The sequence below is a fragment of the Malaya genurostris genome, chromosome 3 (assembly GCF_030247185.1).
Source record: "Malaya genurostris strain Urasoe2022 chromosome 3, Malgen_1.1, whole genome shotgun sequence".
NCBI classification, from domain to species: Eukaryota; Metazoa; Arthropoda; class Insecta; order Diptera; family Culicidae; genus Malaya; species Malaya genurostris.
Genome location: NC_080572.1, coordinates 190371735 through 190391440, shown reverse-complemented (window position 1 = coordinate 190391440; position 19706 = coordinate 190371735). Strand labels below are relative to the sequence as shown.

The 19706-nt window shown below is 38.1% G+C and overlaps 2 protein-coding genes and 1 pseudogene across 2 annotated transcripts; 2 read left to right on the top strand and 1 right to left on the bottom strand.

Annotated features, from left to right (window-relative positions):
• Positions 1 to 666: 666 nt before the first annotated feature.
• Positions 667 to 2524, top strand: LOC131434152 (AT-rich interactive domain-containing protein 2-like). The gene is made up of 3 exons (XM_058600800.1): positions 667 to 673; positions 887 to 974; positions 1034 to 2524. The coding sequence occupies exons 1-3, from the start codon at positions 667 to 669 to the stop codon at positions 1629 to 1631; spliced, it is 693 nt and encodes a 230-aa protein (XP_058456783.1). The 3' UTR covers positions 1632 to 2524.
• A 39-nt stretch (positions 2525 to 2563) lies between these two features.
• Positions 2564 to 4456, top strand: LOC131439371 (uncharacterized; annotated as a pseudogene).
• A 31-nt stretch (positions 4457 to 4487) lies between these two features.
• On the bottom strand, positions 4488 to 18162 carry LOC131439372 (uncharacterized). The gene is made up of 3 exons (XM_058610296.1): positions 17843 to 18162; positions 16749 to 17758; positions 4488 to 4893 (listed from the first exon to the last, which is right to left on the bottom strand). Exons 1-3 carry the CDS (start codon positions 18101 to 18103, stop codon positions 4641 to 4643), a joined length of 1524 nt encoding a protein of 507 aa, XP_058466279.1. The 5' UTR covers positions 18104 to 18162; the 3' UTR covers positions 4488 to 4640.
• Positions 18163 to 19706: the final 1544 nt, after the last annotated feature.

Genomic DNA, 19706 nt, shown 5'->3' with positions numbered 1-19706 from the left:
ATCTGCTTACGTGCTTCACACATAAGGTGCAAGTGCTGTATACTTAAAAGTGATCGAGATTCAAATTAAGAATTATAAATGAACTTATAAATGTTACATGCTGCATATGAATATAATGTGATAGGCATTTTTCAATAAGCATGTGATTTTTCACATAAAACCAATGGGCGATTTTGGCTCAGTGTAGAACAAAAATTCGAACAATACTGCACGAAATTTGAAGAGAGGTGCTCAATCTCTGAAATACAAATAATTCAAAATTTGTACGTATTAGGTTAAGGATAGTTATAAGTAGGTAGACATTTTATAAATAATTAAAATAAATATTATGATTAAACATTAGTATGTAAAACAAAAGTAACTAAAACACCTAATATTAATAACGAATCGTATGAACAACAAAGATGAAAGGCCAAAGGGTCAAAACACTTGTACTGTAAAATGTTGATGTAATACACAAAAATAAGAATAATAAACAGATATTTATGCAAAAAAAAAAAATGCTGATTCTCAGGGGATGGGATATATCGGGGTTGGATTTCCAACTCCGAACATAGGGTTAGAGTTTTTCTGGCCCTAAGAGGCGAATGACCTTAAGGTTAAAGTCTCTATGATCGAAACAAAAGAATGTATTTCACACCCTATCCGGGAGACGTCGGCTCGAAAATGCCTTGTTTGATGTTCCTTCACTCTGTTCCTATAGCGATACATAATATAAACATAAAACTTTTTTAGGTCGACGCGGTTGATGCAAATGGTGCAGAATTGTCCGATGGCGGGCCGATCGAAGCGCTACGATCGGCCCCATATCGTGCTCAATAGGTCCGATAATCGGGCCGATGATCGGACCGATGCGGGTCGACAAAATCCACCGGGTACTGGGAAGCGACAACACAAACAAAAAAAAAGCTGTTTGTTGAAAAGGGTAAAGCTAGTTTCTTGCAGGACTTGTTTCAATTTCATGAGAAAAACGGGTGAGTGAATTGAGTTATGAAGTATTTCAATCTGTTTTGATAATTCTTTATTATTTTAGTACACCTTTCGTGCGTTTGCCGAAAATATGTGGACGCGATGTGGATTTGCATAAGCTTTACTCAATCGTTATTGGTCGGGGTGGTTGGTTGAAAGTTAATGCCCGCGAGGACTGGGATGAAGTGATAGATGAAATGAAACTTCCGAAACACTGTGTTAATAATGAGCTTGCTATCAAGCAAATATATATTCGATTTTTGGACAGATACGAACGGGTTAATTTCCACGGGGAAGAAAAAGATCCCGCAGATGAGGAAGACGAGGAGAAAAGACGCATCCGAAGATGGTCGGCCCGAATGCTACATTCTATACCGGCAGTGTATAACCATGCACAACATAACATACCAGAAGCGATGAGAGCTTCGCTGAATTTGTCATGTGATTTGTATAAACCTACCGAGTACAAGTTAATGTTATCTCTTTTGTCTCCGCTGCCGAATGAGCAGGATTTTGCTATAAACGTGTGTACACTGATGTCTAATGAAAGTAAACATACTCTGAAAGTTGATAAATGCCCAAAATTAGTTGAGGGTCTGTTGGCTCACGGGGGAGTCTTTAACCATTACACCGACGACACGACCTGCCACTCGTCTATCTAAACTGTATCGTAAATTTAACTACCCCTCAGTAACTGGTAATGTCAAAACGAAATTGATTGAAAAATTATTGAAACTGGCAACAAAAATCGAAAACTGTTGATTTTTAATAACAATTACCAGAACCATGGCTACGTATGTTGTTTATTTGAAATATGCTATATAAATAATCTCAAAACGAATTTTGAGGTTTTTGCGAGCCGGAAGAAATACGGACGGTTGGTTACATTATCCCTAGGATCTGCTTGGCACTTGGCTTCGTTTAGCACCCCCCAAAAAGCAGAAACTGTAGAGCATAGAGCAACTGTTCGACAAGATGTACATAGTGCTTAGTCTTATCTCGTTTGCCGAGAAAACCAAAAAAAAAAACTATATGCGGAAATGCCTCACTCGAAATGTCGTGATCGATCACGAGTCACGCCAGCTGATTATCGAGTAGAACGGGCAAATGAAGCAGATTTTGTGCGTTAACGTAGTCAAACTGGGAACATTAGCTGAGGTTTTGCTCGTGAAGGAAACTTTTAAGTACGGCATGTACTTAGTAGTCTAAATGATCGGGCATCCTACGTACGATGATACAAAACATGGAAATGGTTGAGTAATTGAAATAAAAGACAGCAAACAAAAGAAATTGTTACTTATTGTTAAGGCCATTTAATGAAAAAATCAACAAGAATTATAAACTAGATTGTTTGACAACTTGAAACAAATTGAGCTACTACCTACTTTTTTATTGTTTGATTCTTGTAACCGTATCCTACATCGTAATCGTCAGAACATTTCAAAACTCACGATAAATGCATTATTTTTAATGCTTGACCATGAATTGTGTTTCTTACAAAACCATTTGCAACTCCCGTCTTTGAGACGCCTGAAACTAGAACATGTTGACTGGTTAGCATTTGAATTGCATAAACTGGAAAGTTACCCTTCATTAAATTTTCATGTAGAAGTCACTGATTCTATTCTTGAAATACACGCAGATATTTTTTACTATATTTTAACAAAATCTGTGAAAAATGCTTTCTCGTATTTTTTGCGTTTAGAAATTGTTTGTTTATTTACTCTGGGGATCCTTGGTAACTAGATCCTGGAAAACTTAAACAGTGTTGCTCGAGAAAATTATTTTCATCATTATCAAGGGGTCGCTATATTTGCGGTAACTGGCGGTGAATCGTTAACGGACAATTTCCTTGTCAGTTTTTCTTCGGACTGCCTGGTCGTGTCGTCGATTACACTCTTCGAGACATGTTCAATGTTTACTATGCAAATATAAGAAATAACTCATTGCAACGGTTTTGGAAAGATAGTCTTCTGGAAAAACCTCAAGTGCTGGAATTATCTTACGAAGATTGCTTTCAGAAGCTTGAACGAGATCCTACCGAACTCATCAAAAGTATATATGAAGAAGACCACAAGACCGCAGATGAAGAAAATTGTGGACAATTGAACATGGCGACGTTAAGAGGATTCCTTAGTTTGGGATCTGGTTTAGGAACCAATGACTATATTGGGCAACGAGTGCAACAGATTGCGTCAATATTTAGAAACCTAAGCTTCAACGAAGAAAATATTATTGTATTGGGAGCTAACCGGTCGTTTTTAAGATTTTTAATCATGTGTGCTAACGCCCGATGGAATAATCTGCATCATATGGGATTTGATATGTTGGGTAATGTTGCGATTGAAATTGACATCAGCGATCCCCAAGCGGATGAGGTCACAAGATGCTTACTTTCCACAATTTCGGAAGGGTTAGAGGGAGCAGATCCAGGAGTCATCATTAGTTGTTTGGAAATACTGAGTAAAATAGCTCAGAAAGAAAGTAACGAGGAAAATCTTACCAGATGTTTGAATCAAACGATATATGATCAAATTTGTTTGTTTCTTTCGTTGAGTGACATAATGTTGCTGTAGTACACACTGGAATGTATCTATTCGTTAACGTCAATGGGCGAAAAACCTTGTACCTCGATGATGCATGTAACTGGTATAATTGACACGTTGGTTTCGCTGGTAACGATGGAAGCACAAAGTTATGGTCCTGATGCTTGTATACTAATGCGAGTAGTGGAAACCATCCCTGGGATTATATCCGGTTATCATTCTGGCAATCCTAATCAAAATCCTAGCTCCACTATGCAATCACAAGCACCAAGCATGGCTCAACTAACGGTACAACAGAAAGAACAACCTTCAATTCCGACTCCAACTATTCCTGCGCTACCGGAGGTTCCCAAGAACACAGTATCAAGTAAAATGGCGGCTTCAACCGCAATTGGTCAAATGAACACAACTACTACGAGTACAGCTTCGCCCGTGAATACAACGGGCATTCAAGTAACCAGCGTAACTCGTCCAGCAGCTTCTCAATCTCCTCAAATACCTGTTAATATTATAAGCCGTGGTGACGCAACCCCGCCAAAACTTCCTGTTACTCAAGTAGCAGCTACAATCTCGTCACAAAGTTCAGTATCAGGTCCGGTGACGGTAGCGGCCAAACACGCTCAGCAACAACAGTCCCAGGAGAATGAACAATTTGCATATGCTTGGTTGAAAGCAACCTTTGAAACTACATCGATCTTGGCGAGTAAAATCGAACAGAATGAAGTATATCGGCAGTATTTGGCAGCGAATGCAAAAATCGGCCGCAAGCGCATTTTCCACGTTGCATGCGAACCGTTTTTGGAGGCACTGTTGGACCGACGCAGGTTAAAACCGAACATAACGGGGTTGAAACCTGTAACTTGTACTACGAAGGTATCAAACTCAGACCAAAGCCATCCTCGTTATCTGCGGTGCTCTGCAGAAAGGTGCAGCAATGGTAAGTGATATTTCTATTAAATTCCGTAAACTAAATTGTGTGGATATTAATCGCTCGCTTTTTAATGATTAATTACTATTTAAATGTTGAGTGGAAGTTCGCGAGCACTACCAGAAGAAATACCAAACTACAAAATTGTGTTGTTGTAGATCATCGCAAACTTTGTCAATACTTGCAATTTTAGCCAACTAAACTACAGCGAATGGCTGAATTTTTCTCCGTGCAGTTAACAGGGTCGAACTGGGCGATTTTGTAGCTTGCACTAAACCGGGTGGGCCAGGAAAAACTGTATAGAATCCGGGGAACCAGGAAGGACGCGACGTTCCCTGTAATTGTATAAGGTTTTGTCGTTTTGGTCGGTCCAGTTTCAAATCGATCTCGTACATTGAATCCACAGTTTGAGGTATTGGTTGAATGGATGTGTTGGTAATTTCTTCAATACTGCGAAAGAAAATATGTTGCGTTTTAGTAAAACTCAAGGGATGATCTCTATTTTCGACGCTTTGAATTGTGTAAAGGATCTACGGATATACGGACCAGATTTTTTTTATTCCGAAGTTACTTGTTCCGCTCTTGTTTAGCTAGTGTAGTTGAGAAAATCATGAAACTGTTTATGAAAATTTCTAACACGTTTTGGAACTGATTTTTACTTGGTTCAGTGCATGATTATGAAAGTCTTAAATGTTTTCCCTCAGTGTAAGATTGAACCCCCCAAAAAACAGCCTCATGCGAGTCTGCCCCGAATGTCATACATTTGCTGTCTCCGAAGCAAGCAAATTAGGATTTGCAAGATAACATCACAAATGAACTCGGGATGAATAAAGTTTATGTTTGACATGTACAGATGTGTTTACATTTCTAATAACACGTATTCAAGTTAGAATGAATGCGTAAACAAACCACCGTTAGCTGTCAAATGATGTTCATTCAGTGAATTTTGTGATATTATCACCTTATTCTGAATAACGACGTATTGATTTTTCGATCGAATATGGTTCGGTCGAATCCTAGCTACCTTTGATTTTGCTAGCGTTATTTGGAATACGAATGAAATACGATCGAAAAAACGATACGTCGGTATTCAGAATAAGGGTGATTGCATGATGAAAATATGTTTTCTTAGCTAAACATGTAATATGATAATGAGAAAAAGTTTTTCGCTTCAACCAAAATCGCAGAATGGTAGTAATGGAAGAGAATCGCTATAAAAATAACTGCTTGCATACAAAACTTGAACACAAGCTTGGTGAAGACCCACCTAGAAAAAGGCGGGTGAGTAATGTCAGAGACATAACTGGATCTCGTGAATACGAAAAAACTGGCACGCTCCCATCACTTTTCCGAATATCAGTTAGTTGATTGATTGTATGAATTGTGCAAGCTTTCCTCTTTTTCACTAATAGAATTTGAAGCGATACACCTACATTAAAGTACAGATTAGTTACATTAAACAGCTACTATTCTTCAACTATATATTCCAAGCTTGAAACAATTCCTTTTTAATTTGCTAATATAGGAGGATAGGTACGACAAATTTGTAGTTTATTTTTATTGAAGCTATGAAGTTCAAAGATATCTGATTCTTCTCGAAATTTCAGTACGAGACAATTGCAATGGCCTGGTCTGAAATGTATCTACGATCTTCGGTATGCAAGAGTGATTCTAATAATAATAATGATAGTAGTAGTAATAATAATACAGATTAACCTGTATATATGGAAACCCTGTTTCGCATGGCATATTTTCACACGACCCCATACTACTATAAAGATGTGTTCAACATTCGCTTTCGCATTGCCGTTCGTACTTGAATGTGTTAGTGACGGTGCAAATTATTTTAACTCCCATCTTGATGAATCTTTTGGTAGGAAATATTGAGAACTGAGATGTTCTCGTGTGTCTTGTTTCGGCAATGGGCCTTACTGGCCTTTTTGGCTACCTTTCTACCGATTTTCGGTGTCAATGTGCTGACGTGTCTCGTGCATTCATATCGGGAAACAGTGAGACGACAGGTCCTCGATGTGTGTCTTGTTTCGGGAAGAGTTGCTCAGCAAATGGTAGGAAAAATGAACCACTCAACTTATATATGGATGCTCTTGTATAGATGCAGACATCTCGCGTTCTGATTGGCTGGTGCTGTCATGGGTTAAATCAAACAGGTTTTTCAATAGTGTACTATTGAAAAACTTCAATATTGTTGTAATACACGTTCAAGTTGAAAATTTTCGATTCTATTGGTAGTTAGATTATATAAATCCTTCTACAGATCGCTGAGCTATGAGCTTTCAAAATATGAGAAAGGCAAACGCGCCTTATGAATTATCTTCTTTGATACTCGTTTATACCAAACATTTCAGAAAAGTTAAATTTTGAACTATTTGAGAATATGTCACAGAACTGAAAGTTTTATCATAAAATTGTGATCATATTTCCGATGGCATGTGGCAAGAATTATGTTGATTCATTAGATATAATAGGAGATATTCACGATCAAAAACTTATCACTCTCTCAGAGGGTAAATTTTGAAAAGGCGCCCCATAGTAAAGTAAGTCGTATTCACGACAAAAAACGTTCAACGGTGGTCCTTCATTGGTCCAATACGTTGGATCATTAGTCCAATGAAAGTCCAATCAATCGTTCAACGGGAGGCCAACACGGGTCCTTCGTTTGCCGATTTTGAAACAGACCGTTGAACCGAATGCCATTTTTTTCGTTCAACAAACCCGGCAGACAGAGGTCCATTGTTGAGCCATTTTTAACATGAGGAGTTGGAGCCCCGTTGGACTAGTTTTACTGCAGAATTTCTGAAGTTTTCTCCACTCATTTGTTTAAACTAACAATACATGTACAATACTTCTACTTCACGTAGAATAATAACAAATTTTCTTTCTATGTAAAGGTAACACTTAATTTTCACACTATTTTTGCAGGAGAAAAAACAACAACAAACCGTTCCAGCAAATTGAACGAATATTTCGTGCAATATATCGTTCAACAAGCGCTCAAAAATCAACAAAATTGAACGGCCTGCTGAGAGGGGAGTAGCTTAAATATCGATATCCGTATCGTAAGCATGTACAAAGATATAATTGCATACATTTGGGCTATTGATGTGATTTCGTCGGCTACAAAACAAATACAAATGACGACAAACAGAGTCTATCATTCTTATTCTGAATAACGACGTATTGATCCTAGCTACCTTTGATTTTGCTAGCGTTATTAGGAATACAAATGAAATACGATCGTAAAATCGATACGACGTTATTCAGAATAAGGGCGTATATTCTGAGTTCGCGTGCTCGGAGTTGGTTTTTAATGAAGATCAATTTAAGCAGACTCTCGTGCATTTGCGGATTCAAAAGTGTGACGATTGATTGAAAATGTCTATCATTAGAAAATTTTGGTTGCCTTGTTCCACATCAATGGCTCGAACAACTTTATGAGGCTGATCCTTGTTGTTGAATTTAATTCAACGGGATATTTCCGAAATTATGATTCTCGTCCGGAAACGAATGAAAGACGCTTGATCCAGTTATGCAGAGAGAATATAATTTTCCTATAAACAATTTCAATATTTGATTTCAGTGAGTTTGTTTAGTTCACTGTACATAGGTTTTAGATTAAGTTATAGAATATGTTCTGAATATTTGTAATAGTGAATAGGATACGAATTGATTTCTGGATTACTCACGTTTAGTTCCCTAAATATAATTTAGTTCAATTTGTAGTTCATAAGCAGGGTAGCGTAGAATGCACTTTTAATAAGCTGCGACTAAGTTGTTCAGGTTACCTAGTATTTAAATTTGTTTAGCATTTAATTCATAATAAGCTGTGAATTCAATTCTTACCAGTATGTTTTTTTTTACTATGAAGTTTAGGTTAACGAAATACTGATTAAAGCTGATTCCCTAATCTTATAAATGATTTTAGTAATAGCTACTCTGCGCACGTTCGTTGTTATTTTTCTACTTTTATCTTTTTCTTGTTTACCTTTAACTCATCCGATGTGACAGATTAGCTTTTCTCATCTGCCTATGCTCGTACAGCACAGGGTTGCTATTTCTACGGTTGTCGCCAAGATGGTGGGACTGAAGGTGGGTGCGTTAGCCTAGTATGTTAGGCAACACTTGTAGTTTTTCAGTATAGGATTCGCCTGGTGGATTTGTGGTCCGATCGTAGCGCTTCAATCGGGCCGTCATCGGACAATTCTGCACAATTTGCATCAACCGCGTCATCCTGAAGAAGCTATACGCTTTTATTATGTATCACTTAACGTACAAGAACGAAGAGGTAGCAAACAAGGCATTTTTTTTGGGTTGACGTCTCCCCGATAGGGTGATGAAGAGTATCTGACATTGATTTTGATTCAATAATGAAAGCTTTAACTTTAAGGCCATTCGCCTTTTAGGACAAGAAAAACTCTGGCCCTATGTTAGGGGTTGAGAATCCAACCTGCGCTATACCCCTTCCCGCCGTTGTGTTTCTTCCTTTGGTATCTAGTCACTCTTTTGTTCTAGCGATACACAATGTAAGCCTTAATCGTGTTCGAAACGCAATCAAAAGCTTTCGTGCACGATGCGTCCGATGTTCGAATTTACTGGGTGTATTCGGAATTAGCAGCACGCTCTCAAATTTTATTTGGTTTTCTAAAAATGATCTAGATAAAAAAAAATTGTCACTTTTCCAAGGATAGCTTGAGCTTGAGCGACCACCCCTGGTTGCCACTCCGTTACTGATCGGGATTAGCTGAAATTGTACAGAATTTCTAGATGATTCGATCTGAAATTGGCAAATCATCCTTCAATTTACATCTTCTGGTAACCCCAGAATTCATTGATCAGTACTGGCGCCGGCCAGGCCCGAATGTAGTTCGTCTAAGGAATGAGATGTTAGTCCAACACTTGTTGTTACTAGAGGCCGTATATACTACTGCGCACTCCACAAGTGTCACAGGAGAAGGATATTTGGTAGTATAAATTTCAGTAATGGTAGTATTCACGCGCGACCTAGTATGTTCCGGTTTCAAGATGTTCGGATGCACCAGTAAACTCAATGACTTCCCGAGTGAACGTTTTAACAATATCCGATACTGAAGTCCCGGGAAGTCTTGATTCACAGCTTTTATTCGAGGAAACTGAAGAAAAATTTGCAATACTATCGCGTAAAGAATAAAAACTTCCCTATTTTTTATAAATGAAATTACAAAATAAACGAGTGAATAGGATTTAGACAAAACAGTTGATTCATTGCATTGACATATTCTAAGCAGTTGCTGTAAAATCATTTTAAATCACCAAATAGAGGTCAACAGACCTCACGCGCGTCCCGATCCTTTATTATTTCCACTTTATTATTTTAATTATTTAATAAAATTATTAATTGGTTATATTGGTTGATCTGGCAGTCGGCTACCGAGAAAAATATTTTTTTGTTTGAAATATTAATATCAAGTGTATTTTTACTATGTATTCAATATATTGATATATGTTATCTCTGTTATTAACTTTGTAATATTCATTTTCATTCAGTAAAAACCATTCAAGCGAAGAGGTTGTGTTTCGATTGTACTGGCTCGTGAGTTAACGGCTGCTACCGAGACAATTCTAAGCTTCAGGTAGTTAAACTGCCCATAGCAAACGCAATATTCGGGGCGTTTCCCGACTGGAAAGCTAGCAACGAAGGCCATCCTGTTCATACGCACAGAGGTGTAGAGACACAGAGGTGCGAGAGCATAGAAGTGACGAGTCACAGAGGTGCCATCGCATAAAGGTGCGAAGACGAAGGGGTGCAAAGGCACAGAGGTGCTAAAGCAACCCAGTGCTGATCTACCAGGTACCAGAATTTGTACGCTGCGTAGGATCAAAAGAGACGGCATATATCGCGAGGTGCTACACTGCAAGCATCGCATTTGATCGCCACCAAGAGCAAAAGCACTGTACCTGGGGTCAGGTACAGCAAGTGCAGTGGTGTTCACAACGACGGCAGAGCAACTGAGATAGCAGTAAACGACAGAAGACTGCCAATTGGAAACAGCAAAAGACTGCCAATTGGAAATCGTTGGAAGAGCTTCACGTCGTTCTTCACGATAAAGGAACAGAGACATCAGCTACAAGGTAGATTTAATTTAATTTATTTTTTATTTCTTATATCTGAAATTTTACTAAACATAAGTTTTTATTTTGGTATTATTAATTTACAAAAAAAATTTAATGTAATGGATGATCTCATGGAAGATCATCCGAATCCGATTCCGGATACTAGTAAAAGTTTAAATACTCCGAGGGCTAAACATTATCCACAGGGTACCACTGGGCCATGGATAGTCTATCTTCGAAAAAAAGAAAAGATTTTAAACTTGATGCAAATTACAAAGGATTTGACATCACATTTCTCTGAAGTTAAAGAAATCTGTAAGGTTAATAGAGATAAAATTCGAGTTGTAGTTAACGACTTGAAACAGGCAAACGATATTGTAACCTGTAAATTATTTGCTATTGAATATCGAGTTTACATTCCATCGAAGGAGGTAGAAATTGACGGTGTTGTGACTGAAGCAAGTCTGACAGCAGATGATTTACTTAAAAATGGAGTTGGCCGTTTTAAAAACTCCATGCTTGAGGGAGTTAAGATACTCGAGTGCAAACAATTGTACTCAGCATCTATTGTCGATGGAAAAAAGTCTTATCGTCCCTCAGATTCGTTTCGCGTAACATTTGCCGGATCTGCATTGCCTAGCCATGTCTATATCGATAAAATTCGTCTTCCTGTTCGGCTTTTCGTACCGCATGTTATGAATTGCACGAACTGTAAAAAATTCGGACATACAGCTACTTACTGTAGTAATAAGTCCAAATGTATCAAATGTCAAGGGCCTCATAAGGATAATCTTTGCGATAAAGATGTTGAAAAATGTGTTTATTGTGGGGAAAGCCCTCATGATGATCTTTCAGTGTGCGCTGCATTTAAGCTGCGTAAAGACAAAATGAAGCTTTCTTTAAAAGCACGGTCTAAGCGCACATATGCAGAAATGCTCAAAACGGTCATACATGTCTCCCCTTTGGAAACCGAAAACGGTTTTTCAAATCTTGCGGAGCCAGAGGAATCTGACTCTGACGGAAATAGTGAAGATACCTCGTTTGTCACTCCTCAAGGGTCTGTTAAGAGGAGATTAACAAACCACAAAATACCAAAAAAGACACCTAAAATTATACCTTCAAAAAAAGATCCCCGTGTTAAAGCTAAAAAGCCAAATTTAAAACCAAAAACTGTGCCTCCTGGTTTGTCAAATTCACAAACCAATCCAGGAACTAGCTCAAGAAAAGACAATAATCCAGTGGGCTCCATTTCACATTCACCAACAGGATTACTGAAATTTTCGGAAATTGTAGAATGGATTTTCGCTGCATTCAATATTTCTGAACCTCTAAAGACCATCATAACAGCATTCCTTCCAATAGCTAGAACTTTTTTGAAACAGTTATCAGCTCAATGGCCAGCTCTTTCAGGTTTTGTATCATTTGATGGATAATTTATCATCCGCCGCAAATGATTCAATCACTGTCCTGCAGTGGAATTGTCGAAGCATCATGCCAAAACTTGATTCATTTAAAGTTTTGTTGCATAGTCAAAAATGTGATGTATTTGCTTTGTGCGAAACATGGCTTACATCAAACATAGCCTTAAATTTTAATGACTTTAACATTATACGTCTCGACAGAGACTCCCCGTATGGTGGAGTGCTTTTAGGAATTAAGAAATGTTATTCCTTTTATAGATTAAACATTCCTTCGACTTCTAGTATAGAAGTTGTTGCTTGTCAAATAAACATTAAAGGAAAGGACATTTGCATTGCTTCGGTATATATTCCTCCAAGAGCTCAAGTTGGACAACGACAGCTTAATGAAATTGTCGAAGCCCTTCCTGCTCCACGTTTGATTTTAGGAGATTTCAATTCGCACGGAATGATGTGGGGTTCCGTTTACAATGATAGCAGATCATCTCTAATATATAATATTTGCGACAATTTTAGCATGACGGTACTAAATATGGGTAGCATGACACGGATCCCAAGACCTCCTGCACGTCCAAGTGCATTAGATTTATCTCTTTGTTCGACTTCAATTCGACTAGATTGCACCTGGAAAGTATTTCCTGATTTACATGGTAGCGATCATTTACCAATCATCATCTCAATTAGCAGTAACAAAGGCATTGCTAATTCAGTTAATATTCCATATGATTTGACAAAAAATATTGACTGGATTAAATACCAAAGTAATATTTCAAGTGTCTTAACTTCAATGGAAGAGCTTCCCCCACTTGAAGAATATGACTTCCTCGTTTGTTCGATTCTGGAGGCCGCAGAACAAGCCCAAACCAAACGATTTCTTGGTCCATCGTCTAACAGAAGACCTCCAAATCCTTGGTGGGACAAAGAGTGCTCAGATGCTAAACACGCGAAACAAAATGCTTTCAAGACGTTTTTAAAACGAGGAGGAGGAACTCCTCAGAATTTTGAAAAATTCTTGGTTTTAGAAACCAAGTACAAGAACATACTTCGGGTTAAGAAATGCAGCTATTGGAGACATTTTGTGGAAGGTTTGTCAAGAGAAACCTCAATGAGCACTCTTTGGAATACGGCCAGACGAATGAGGAATCGTAACGTAGGAAATGAGAGTGAGGAGTACTCGAATCGATGGATATTTGATTTTGCGAGGAAAGTTTGTCCAGATTCCGTTCCTACGCATAGCATTGTTAGGGAGTCTTCTTCAAATGATGATTCCATTGATAGCCCCTTTTCAATGATGGAATTTTCCATAGCACTCATGTCTTGTAACAATAACGCTCCTGGATTGGACAGAATTAAATTCAACTTGGTGAAGAATCTGCCCGACCTCGCAAAAAGACGTTTGTTGGAATTGTTCAACAAGTTTCTTGAGCAAAATATTGTTCCACCTGACTGGAGACAAGTGAAAGTTATCGCCATTCAAAAGCCGGGGAAACCAGCTTCCAATCACAACTCATATAGACCCATTGCGATGTTGTCCTGCATCAGAAAATTGTTCGAAAAAATTATTCTACGACGTCTCGACACTTGGGTCGAGACGAACGGTTTGTTGTCAGATACTCAGTTTGGCTTCCGTAGAAATAAAGGGACGAATGATTGCCTTGCATTACTTTCGTCTGACATCCAAATTGCCTTCGCTCAAAAGCAACAAATGGCATCTGTATTTTCAGACATTAAAGGAGCATTTGATTCAGTTTCCATTGATGTTCTTTCAGACAAGCTCCACCAACATGGACTCCCAGCGGTTATAAATAATTATTTGCACAACCTTTTGTCAGAGAAACGCATGCATTTTTCACATGGCGATTTGGCAACAACCAGAATTAGCTACATGGGTCTCCCGCAAGGCTCATGCCTCAGTCCGCTCCTCTATAATTTTTACGTGAATGACATTGACAGCTGTCTAGTAACCCCATGTACACTAAGACAATTGGCAGATGATGGCGTGGTTTCAGTTACTGGATCCAAAGCTATTGATCTGCAAAAACCATTGCAAGATACCTTAGATAAATTGTCCGTTTGGGCTGTTCATCTTGGTATCGAATTCTCTGCGGAGAAAACAGAGCTGGTCGTCTTTTCAAAAAAGCATGATCCCGCGCAACTTCAGCTTCATATGATGGGAAGAATAATCGAACAGGTTTTGACTTTCAAATACCTCGGGGTGTGGTTTGATTCCAAATGCACGTGGGGAGGACACATTAGGTATCTGATAACGAAATGCCAACAAAGAGTAAATTTTCTTCGAACAATAACAGGGTCTTGGTGGGGTGCTCATCCGCAAGATCTAATAAAATTGTATCAGACAACGATACTTTCAGTGATGGAATATGGATGCGTTTGTTTTCGTTCCGCTGCAAATTCTCATATTATCAAACTTGAGCGAATTCAGTACCGTTGTTTGCGAATTGCTTTAGGCTGCATGCATTCGACACATACAATGAGTCTTGAAGTTCTGGCGGGAGTTCTTCCATTAAAAGATCGATTTTGGGAGCTTTCATCACGCCTGCTAATAAGATGTGATGTGCTGAATCCCATGGTAATTAATAATTTCGAACGACTAGTCGAGCTTCGATCTCAAACAAAATTCATGACAGTATATTTTAACCATATGTCACAGGAAATCAACCCTTCAAGATATATTCCTATCCGTGTCAGCCTCCTAAATGTACCTGACTCAACTTTATTTTTCGACACATCCATGCAGCGCGAAGTGCGTGGAATCCCGGACCACCTACGCTCTATGGAAATCCCAAAAATATTTTCAAGTAAGTTCAGGCATATTAACTCTGAGAAAATGTTTTACACGGACGGATCGCGAATGGAAGAAGCGACAGGGTTTGGTATGTTCAACAATAATGTTTCGGCCTCATTCAAGCTTCAAGAACCTGCATCTGTTTATATAGCAGAGTTAGCAGCAGTTCATTATAGCTTGAATGTAATCGTCACATTATCTCCAAACCATTATTTCCTCTTCACAGATAGTCTGAGTGCAATTGAAGCCATTCGCTCAAAGGCTGCTGGCAAAAATGAACCGTTTTTCTTGGGTAAAATAAAACAGTGTCTGAACGACATATTGAATAATAATTATCTAATCACAATAGTTTGGGTTCCGGCTCATTGCTCCATTCCAGGCAATGAAAGAGCCGATATTTTAGCCAAACGTGGTGCTATTGAGGGTGAAATTTATGACAGACCGATTGCTTTCAACGAATTCTATAGCGCGTCTCGCCAAAGAACACTTGCCAGCTGGCAAGCTTCTTGGGATAAAGATGATCTGGGTCGGTGGATGCACTCAATTATTCCTAAAATATCGACAAAGGCATGGTTCAGGGGACTGGATGTGAGTAGAGATTTCATTCGTGTGATGTCCAGACTCATGTCCAATCACTACACGTTAGATGCACATCTCCTTCGAATTGGACTTTCCGAGACTAATCATTGTGCTTGCGGCGAAGGTTACCGCGATATTGACCATGTTGTTTGGACATGCGTGGAGTTTCGTGATGTCAGATCTCAACTAATAAATTCCTTGCGTACCCAAGGTAGACTATCCAATGTCCCAGTTCGCGACATTCTTGCTTGTCGTGACCTTCCATACATGAAACTTCTTTATCATTTCATTAAATCCATTGGAGTTCCAATTTAAATTTTATTTTATGTTAAACTGTTTTCTCTTCCATGAGTTCAACCAATAGCCAACTATAGGATATTGAATATAAGTGGTGAACTGATACAAACAATCCTGAAATAGTTATAAGATCATGTACAAAATAAATGTATTTTATTTAATGTAATTTAAAATAGCAACTCGCTTGATAAAAACAGTGTTTAGATTAACTAATGAGTACCAACATACTAACATGATATTCGAAATGTATTAGGTTTAAACTACTATGTATTGTGGATCCCACGGCGAAGAAAAACTTATGTATATTGCCTATGAAATAAACGTATTTATGAAAAAAAAAAAAAAACTTTGTAATATTAACGAATTTGCGCATTAGTTGATTTTTATCATTCAATTTACAATCCTGAAAGACAATCAATAACATGAAAGAAGAAAACATTCCAAATAAAACTTTTCTCCGAAGCTAGACGGAAATAGCTTAAATGAAGAGATAATTTAGTAAAATAGAGTAATCAGAAGTGAATTATTTCAATCAGTTAGATATTGAAAATTTCTAATAACTGAAAGGAAAAAAAAACTCCTGCAATTGTCGCCTTTTACTACATGGAAGCAGGAATCCAGTGGATCTTTTCTTGGTTCATTTTCTTCCGCCGGATTCCACACGGCATCTAGGCTGGTGCTGTCCGGAGGGAGCTAATAGGTACTATCAATCTTCTAGTGAACCCCAACCCCTACAATTAAATAGTCTGTAGTAAAAACTTTAAAGCCGGTTTCTGCATAAATTCCTTTGTTTAGCAGAGTGTCAATTTAAATAAAAAGTATTATATAAATCCATTTACTAAAGTGACAAAGATAACATGAACTGTGATTTCCATTTTTCAAAATTTCACAGTTTATACATCTGTTTTTAAATCAAAAATATTCAAATGTTTTCAACTTTTTTACACACAATTCTTTCAAATGTATTTTTAAAATTTGTTACCTTCGCGTCAATTGCTCGATTATGCCAGTTTCAATTATTAGTATTATTGTAGTTTCCCTTCAACCAAGACGAAATAAAGCAGGTGTGATAATAATACTAATAAAAATATAGTTACCCTGATTCCAACAGTTTTGTGGCCGCATCATCGGTAGGCGCTGGTATCAAAGACGCTTTCAATGCTACTTTAGCCGTACTACGATCCAAACTGTTAATGGTCACCATTTCTTCGATCGGGATTTCCACGGGAATCAAAACATCTCCGACTGCACCGGTTATATCCACTGTCGGACACGTTTCCGGCAGTAATACTTCCACAATCCTGTCTGGAGAATCCTTCATAGACACGCGTGCTTCTTCAAGTTTCATCATCTCTGATAATCGTAAGGCGTTGTCGAGTTCCTCTTCCGTTGGAGTAGTATAACGCATCTCTTGGGCGTCCTGGTAAAGTTTTCGAATATCGTCGCGTTCCTGCTTCGTTAGTGGTCTGCGGCTTATAGTATTTTTCTTTCGGTCCTCCAACAGCTTACGATATTCTTTGTGAACTTCCATCCGTTGCCTGTAGTCGTCAATTTTTTCTCGTCGAACAAGTTCTATTCTAGAACGTTGCATCACATCCTGGTGTGCTTCGGGAGACTCTATCATGTAGTCTAAAGACGGGACCACTTTTACTCTATCTTTTGGAGTGATTGGAGTTGCTTGAGCTAACCTTTCTTGGAACTGTTGGTTTTCTAAAATTTCTCGATTCCATTCACCGGTCACTTCTAGCAATTGACGCATCTTTGGACTCTGTGTTATACCATATTTCTCCCTAAAGCCCTCCATTTCTAACACAGCTGATTCCTTCTCGGTGCGGCCTTCTGCGGCGTACATTTTCTTTATACTCTCTAAGTCAGACGACTTCCTCCCTTTCAATTCTTGCCTATCCGTTCCTATTTGTTTGAGTCTTGTTAGATCTGAGCTGATTTGAGCAGCAAACTGCGTAGGTGTTTTAGATGGTAACTTGGTAAAATCTGGACCTTGAATTCTAATTGGTTTCGGTATCATTGCTAGTTTCTGAGGTGCTCCAGGAAGAGGTATTAATTTTTGCAAGCTTTTGTCCGGAACACAAATAGCGGATTTTGGTTGCTTAAAGGGAGATTGTTCATTTGAATTCGATAATGCTGGATGTGGTTGTGATATTTCAGTTCCAGAAACTCTCATCGGTTGTACCTGAAATCCAGTGGGTTGACGCAGAAATCTCGTGTAGTGAGGAGCTGGTTTGCCAAATGATGGGTGGCCAAATCCACTGCCGGTCGGTGGTCGGAGTCCTCCACTTGGAGGTCGAATTCCACTCGGTGGTCGAAGTCCTTTTGAAGACTGTACATTTCTTGATAAACTAGGATTTGGGTATGGCGTATTACTTTCGCTAGTTGGGTAAAAATTTGGCCCATCTTTTCTTGGTGAAATAATGTCACTAAATTCAGAACTCATTTTGTACAAAATAAAATTGTTACAAAAACTTGATCTCGTTTGGTACCGGAAGGGTTTACTAAAAGAATGATTTGCCGAATATTCACAATAAATTTGGCCTACTGAGTATAGTTGTATTTTTGAGATGTAATATCCTGTAATGTTTTCACCTCTATGTTGTTGAGTTGTAAATAATGTTTTTGTTATCATTGTCTTTATTACTTGATGCAAAACCAAATCTTGTTTCTTGGGGTGGAATGGAATGAACAAATATAAATAATTTGTATTTGGAATGACTGTGTCATATAGAATATTGTCAAAAGCTATCACATTTAATGATTTCAGCACAAAAATTACTTACCGGTGAGTTTATCTAGTTTGATGTGTCAAAGTTTTGTATATGAATAGCTTTTTTTCGGCATTTTACTTTAATGGGCTTAATTAGGTTTTTCTACTAAGCAGTGTTTTAATAATCAATAGTATAAATTACTAATGCTTTTTATATGCATTCTTATATACATATATATTGCTTTATCATTATTCCAGCGATGAAATCTTTTATCTTTGGGACCTTTTTTTTTGCTCGTTGAAGATCTTTGCGGATTTCCGGATTTTAGATTTTTGCTCACTAATCCAACGATGGGGGCGGCAAAACTCTTATTTTGCCCAGTGCGTCAAATTTCCTCGGTACGCCACTGCATTCGACTCAGCTTGACAAGATCGGAAAATGTCTGTGTATATATACGTGTAATTTTCAAAGATTTTTTTAACTGCTCAGTTTTCTTGGAGATGGCTGAGCCAATTTTTACTAGCTAGGTTTGAAAGTTACTTTCAGACCATGAATCAAATTTGAAAATCATATAGCTGCCATTTCTGGTTCCGAAGATATAATGATATAAGTGACATAACCGACAAAACGCATTGTTTATTTTACTGCTCAATTCTCTCAGCGATGGCTTAGCCGATTTCTACATGTGTAGTTTCTTTTGAAAGTTTCTATTGATTTTTTAATGGAGTTCGAAAATCAAATGGTTGTCTCCTCCGGTTCCGAAGATAGAATAGTATAAGTGACGTAACCGAATAACCGCACATTTTTCATCGGTTGAATTTTCCCGAAGATGATGAACTTAGCCTTATTTGTATGCCGGTATTGTTTATCCTATTTGGAAGGGTTATGGCGAGCATTTGTGGTTCGAGAGATGTAATCTTATATGTGACGTAACTGAAATTTTTTTAATGAACCAAAATTTCTTGGAGATGGAAGAGTCGATTTCGAAAAACTTAGACTCGTTTGAAAGCCACTATCCGGTTATTTGATAAGCTAATACTAATGGCCGAAGATAAAATCTTACAATCTCGAGTCTCTCAATGCATGAACCGCGAGAGAATTTTTCTACATTTCTTCACTCCACTTCATACTCTGAGTATTTCACGGCCCTTAAAAAAATTACAGTTTGACAATGATTGGTGCTGTGTGGAATTTACCAAGAGAGAATCGCAAGTTGACAATTATCGCAGAAAATCGAATCGATGATTCGACTTGATGATTCTCATACTAGGTTGCAATATTTCAAAACCCCTGTGTGAAGCATTCACATAGATTTTCATAGACACAACTTATACA

Excerpts from the sequence above, each read along its gene's own strand:
- LOC131434152 (XM_058600800.1), top strand. Across the intron at positions 975-1,033 it reads CAATTTCATGAGAAAAACGG|TACACCTTTCGTGCGTTTGC; the intron begins GTGAGTGAATTG and ends TTATTATTTTAG.
- LOC131439372 (XM_058610296.1), bottom strand. The coding sequence starts at position 18,103 with ATGAGTTCTGAATTTAGTGACATTATTTCACCAAGAAAAGATGGGCCA. Across the intron at positions 17,759-17,842 it reads GTCAACCCACTGGATTTCAG|CAACCAAAATCCGCTATTTG; the intron begins GTACAACCGATG and ends TCTCCCTTTAAG. Across the intron at positions 4,894-16,748 it reads ACAAAACTGTTGGAATCAGG|TATTGAAGAAATTACCAACA; the intron begins GTAACTATATTT and ends TTTCTTTCGCAG.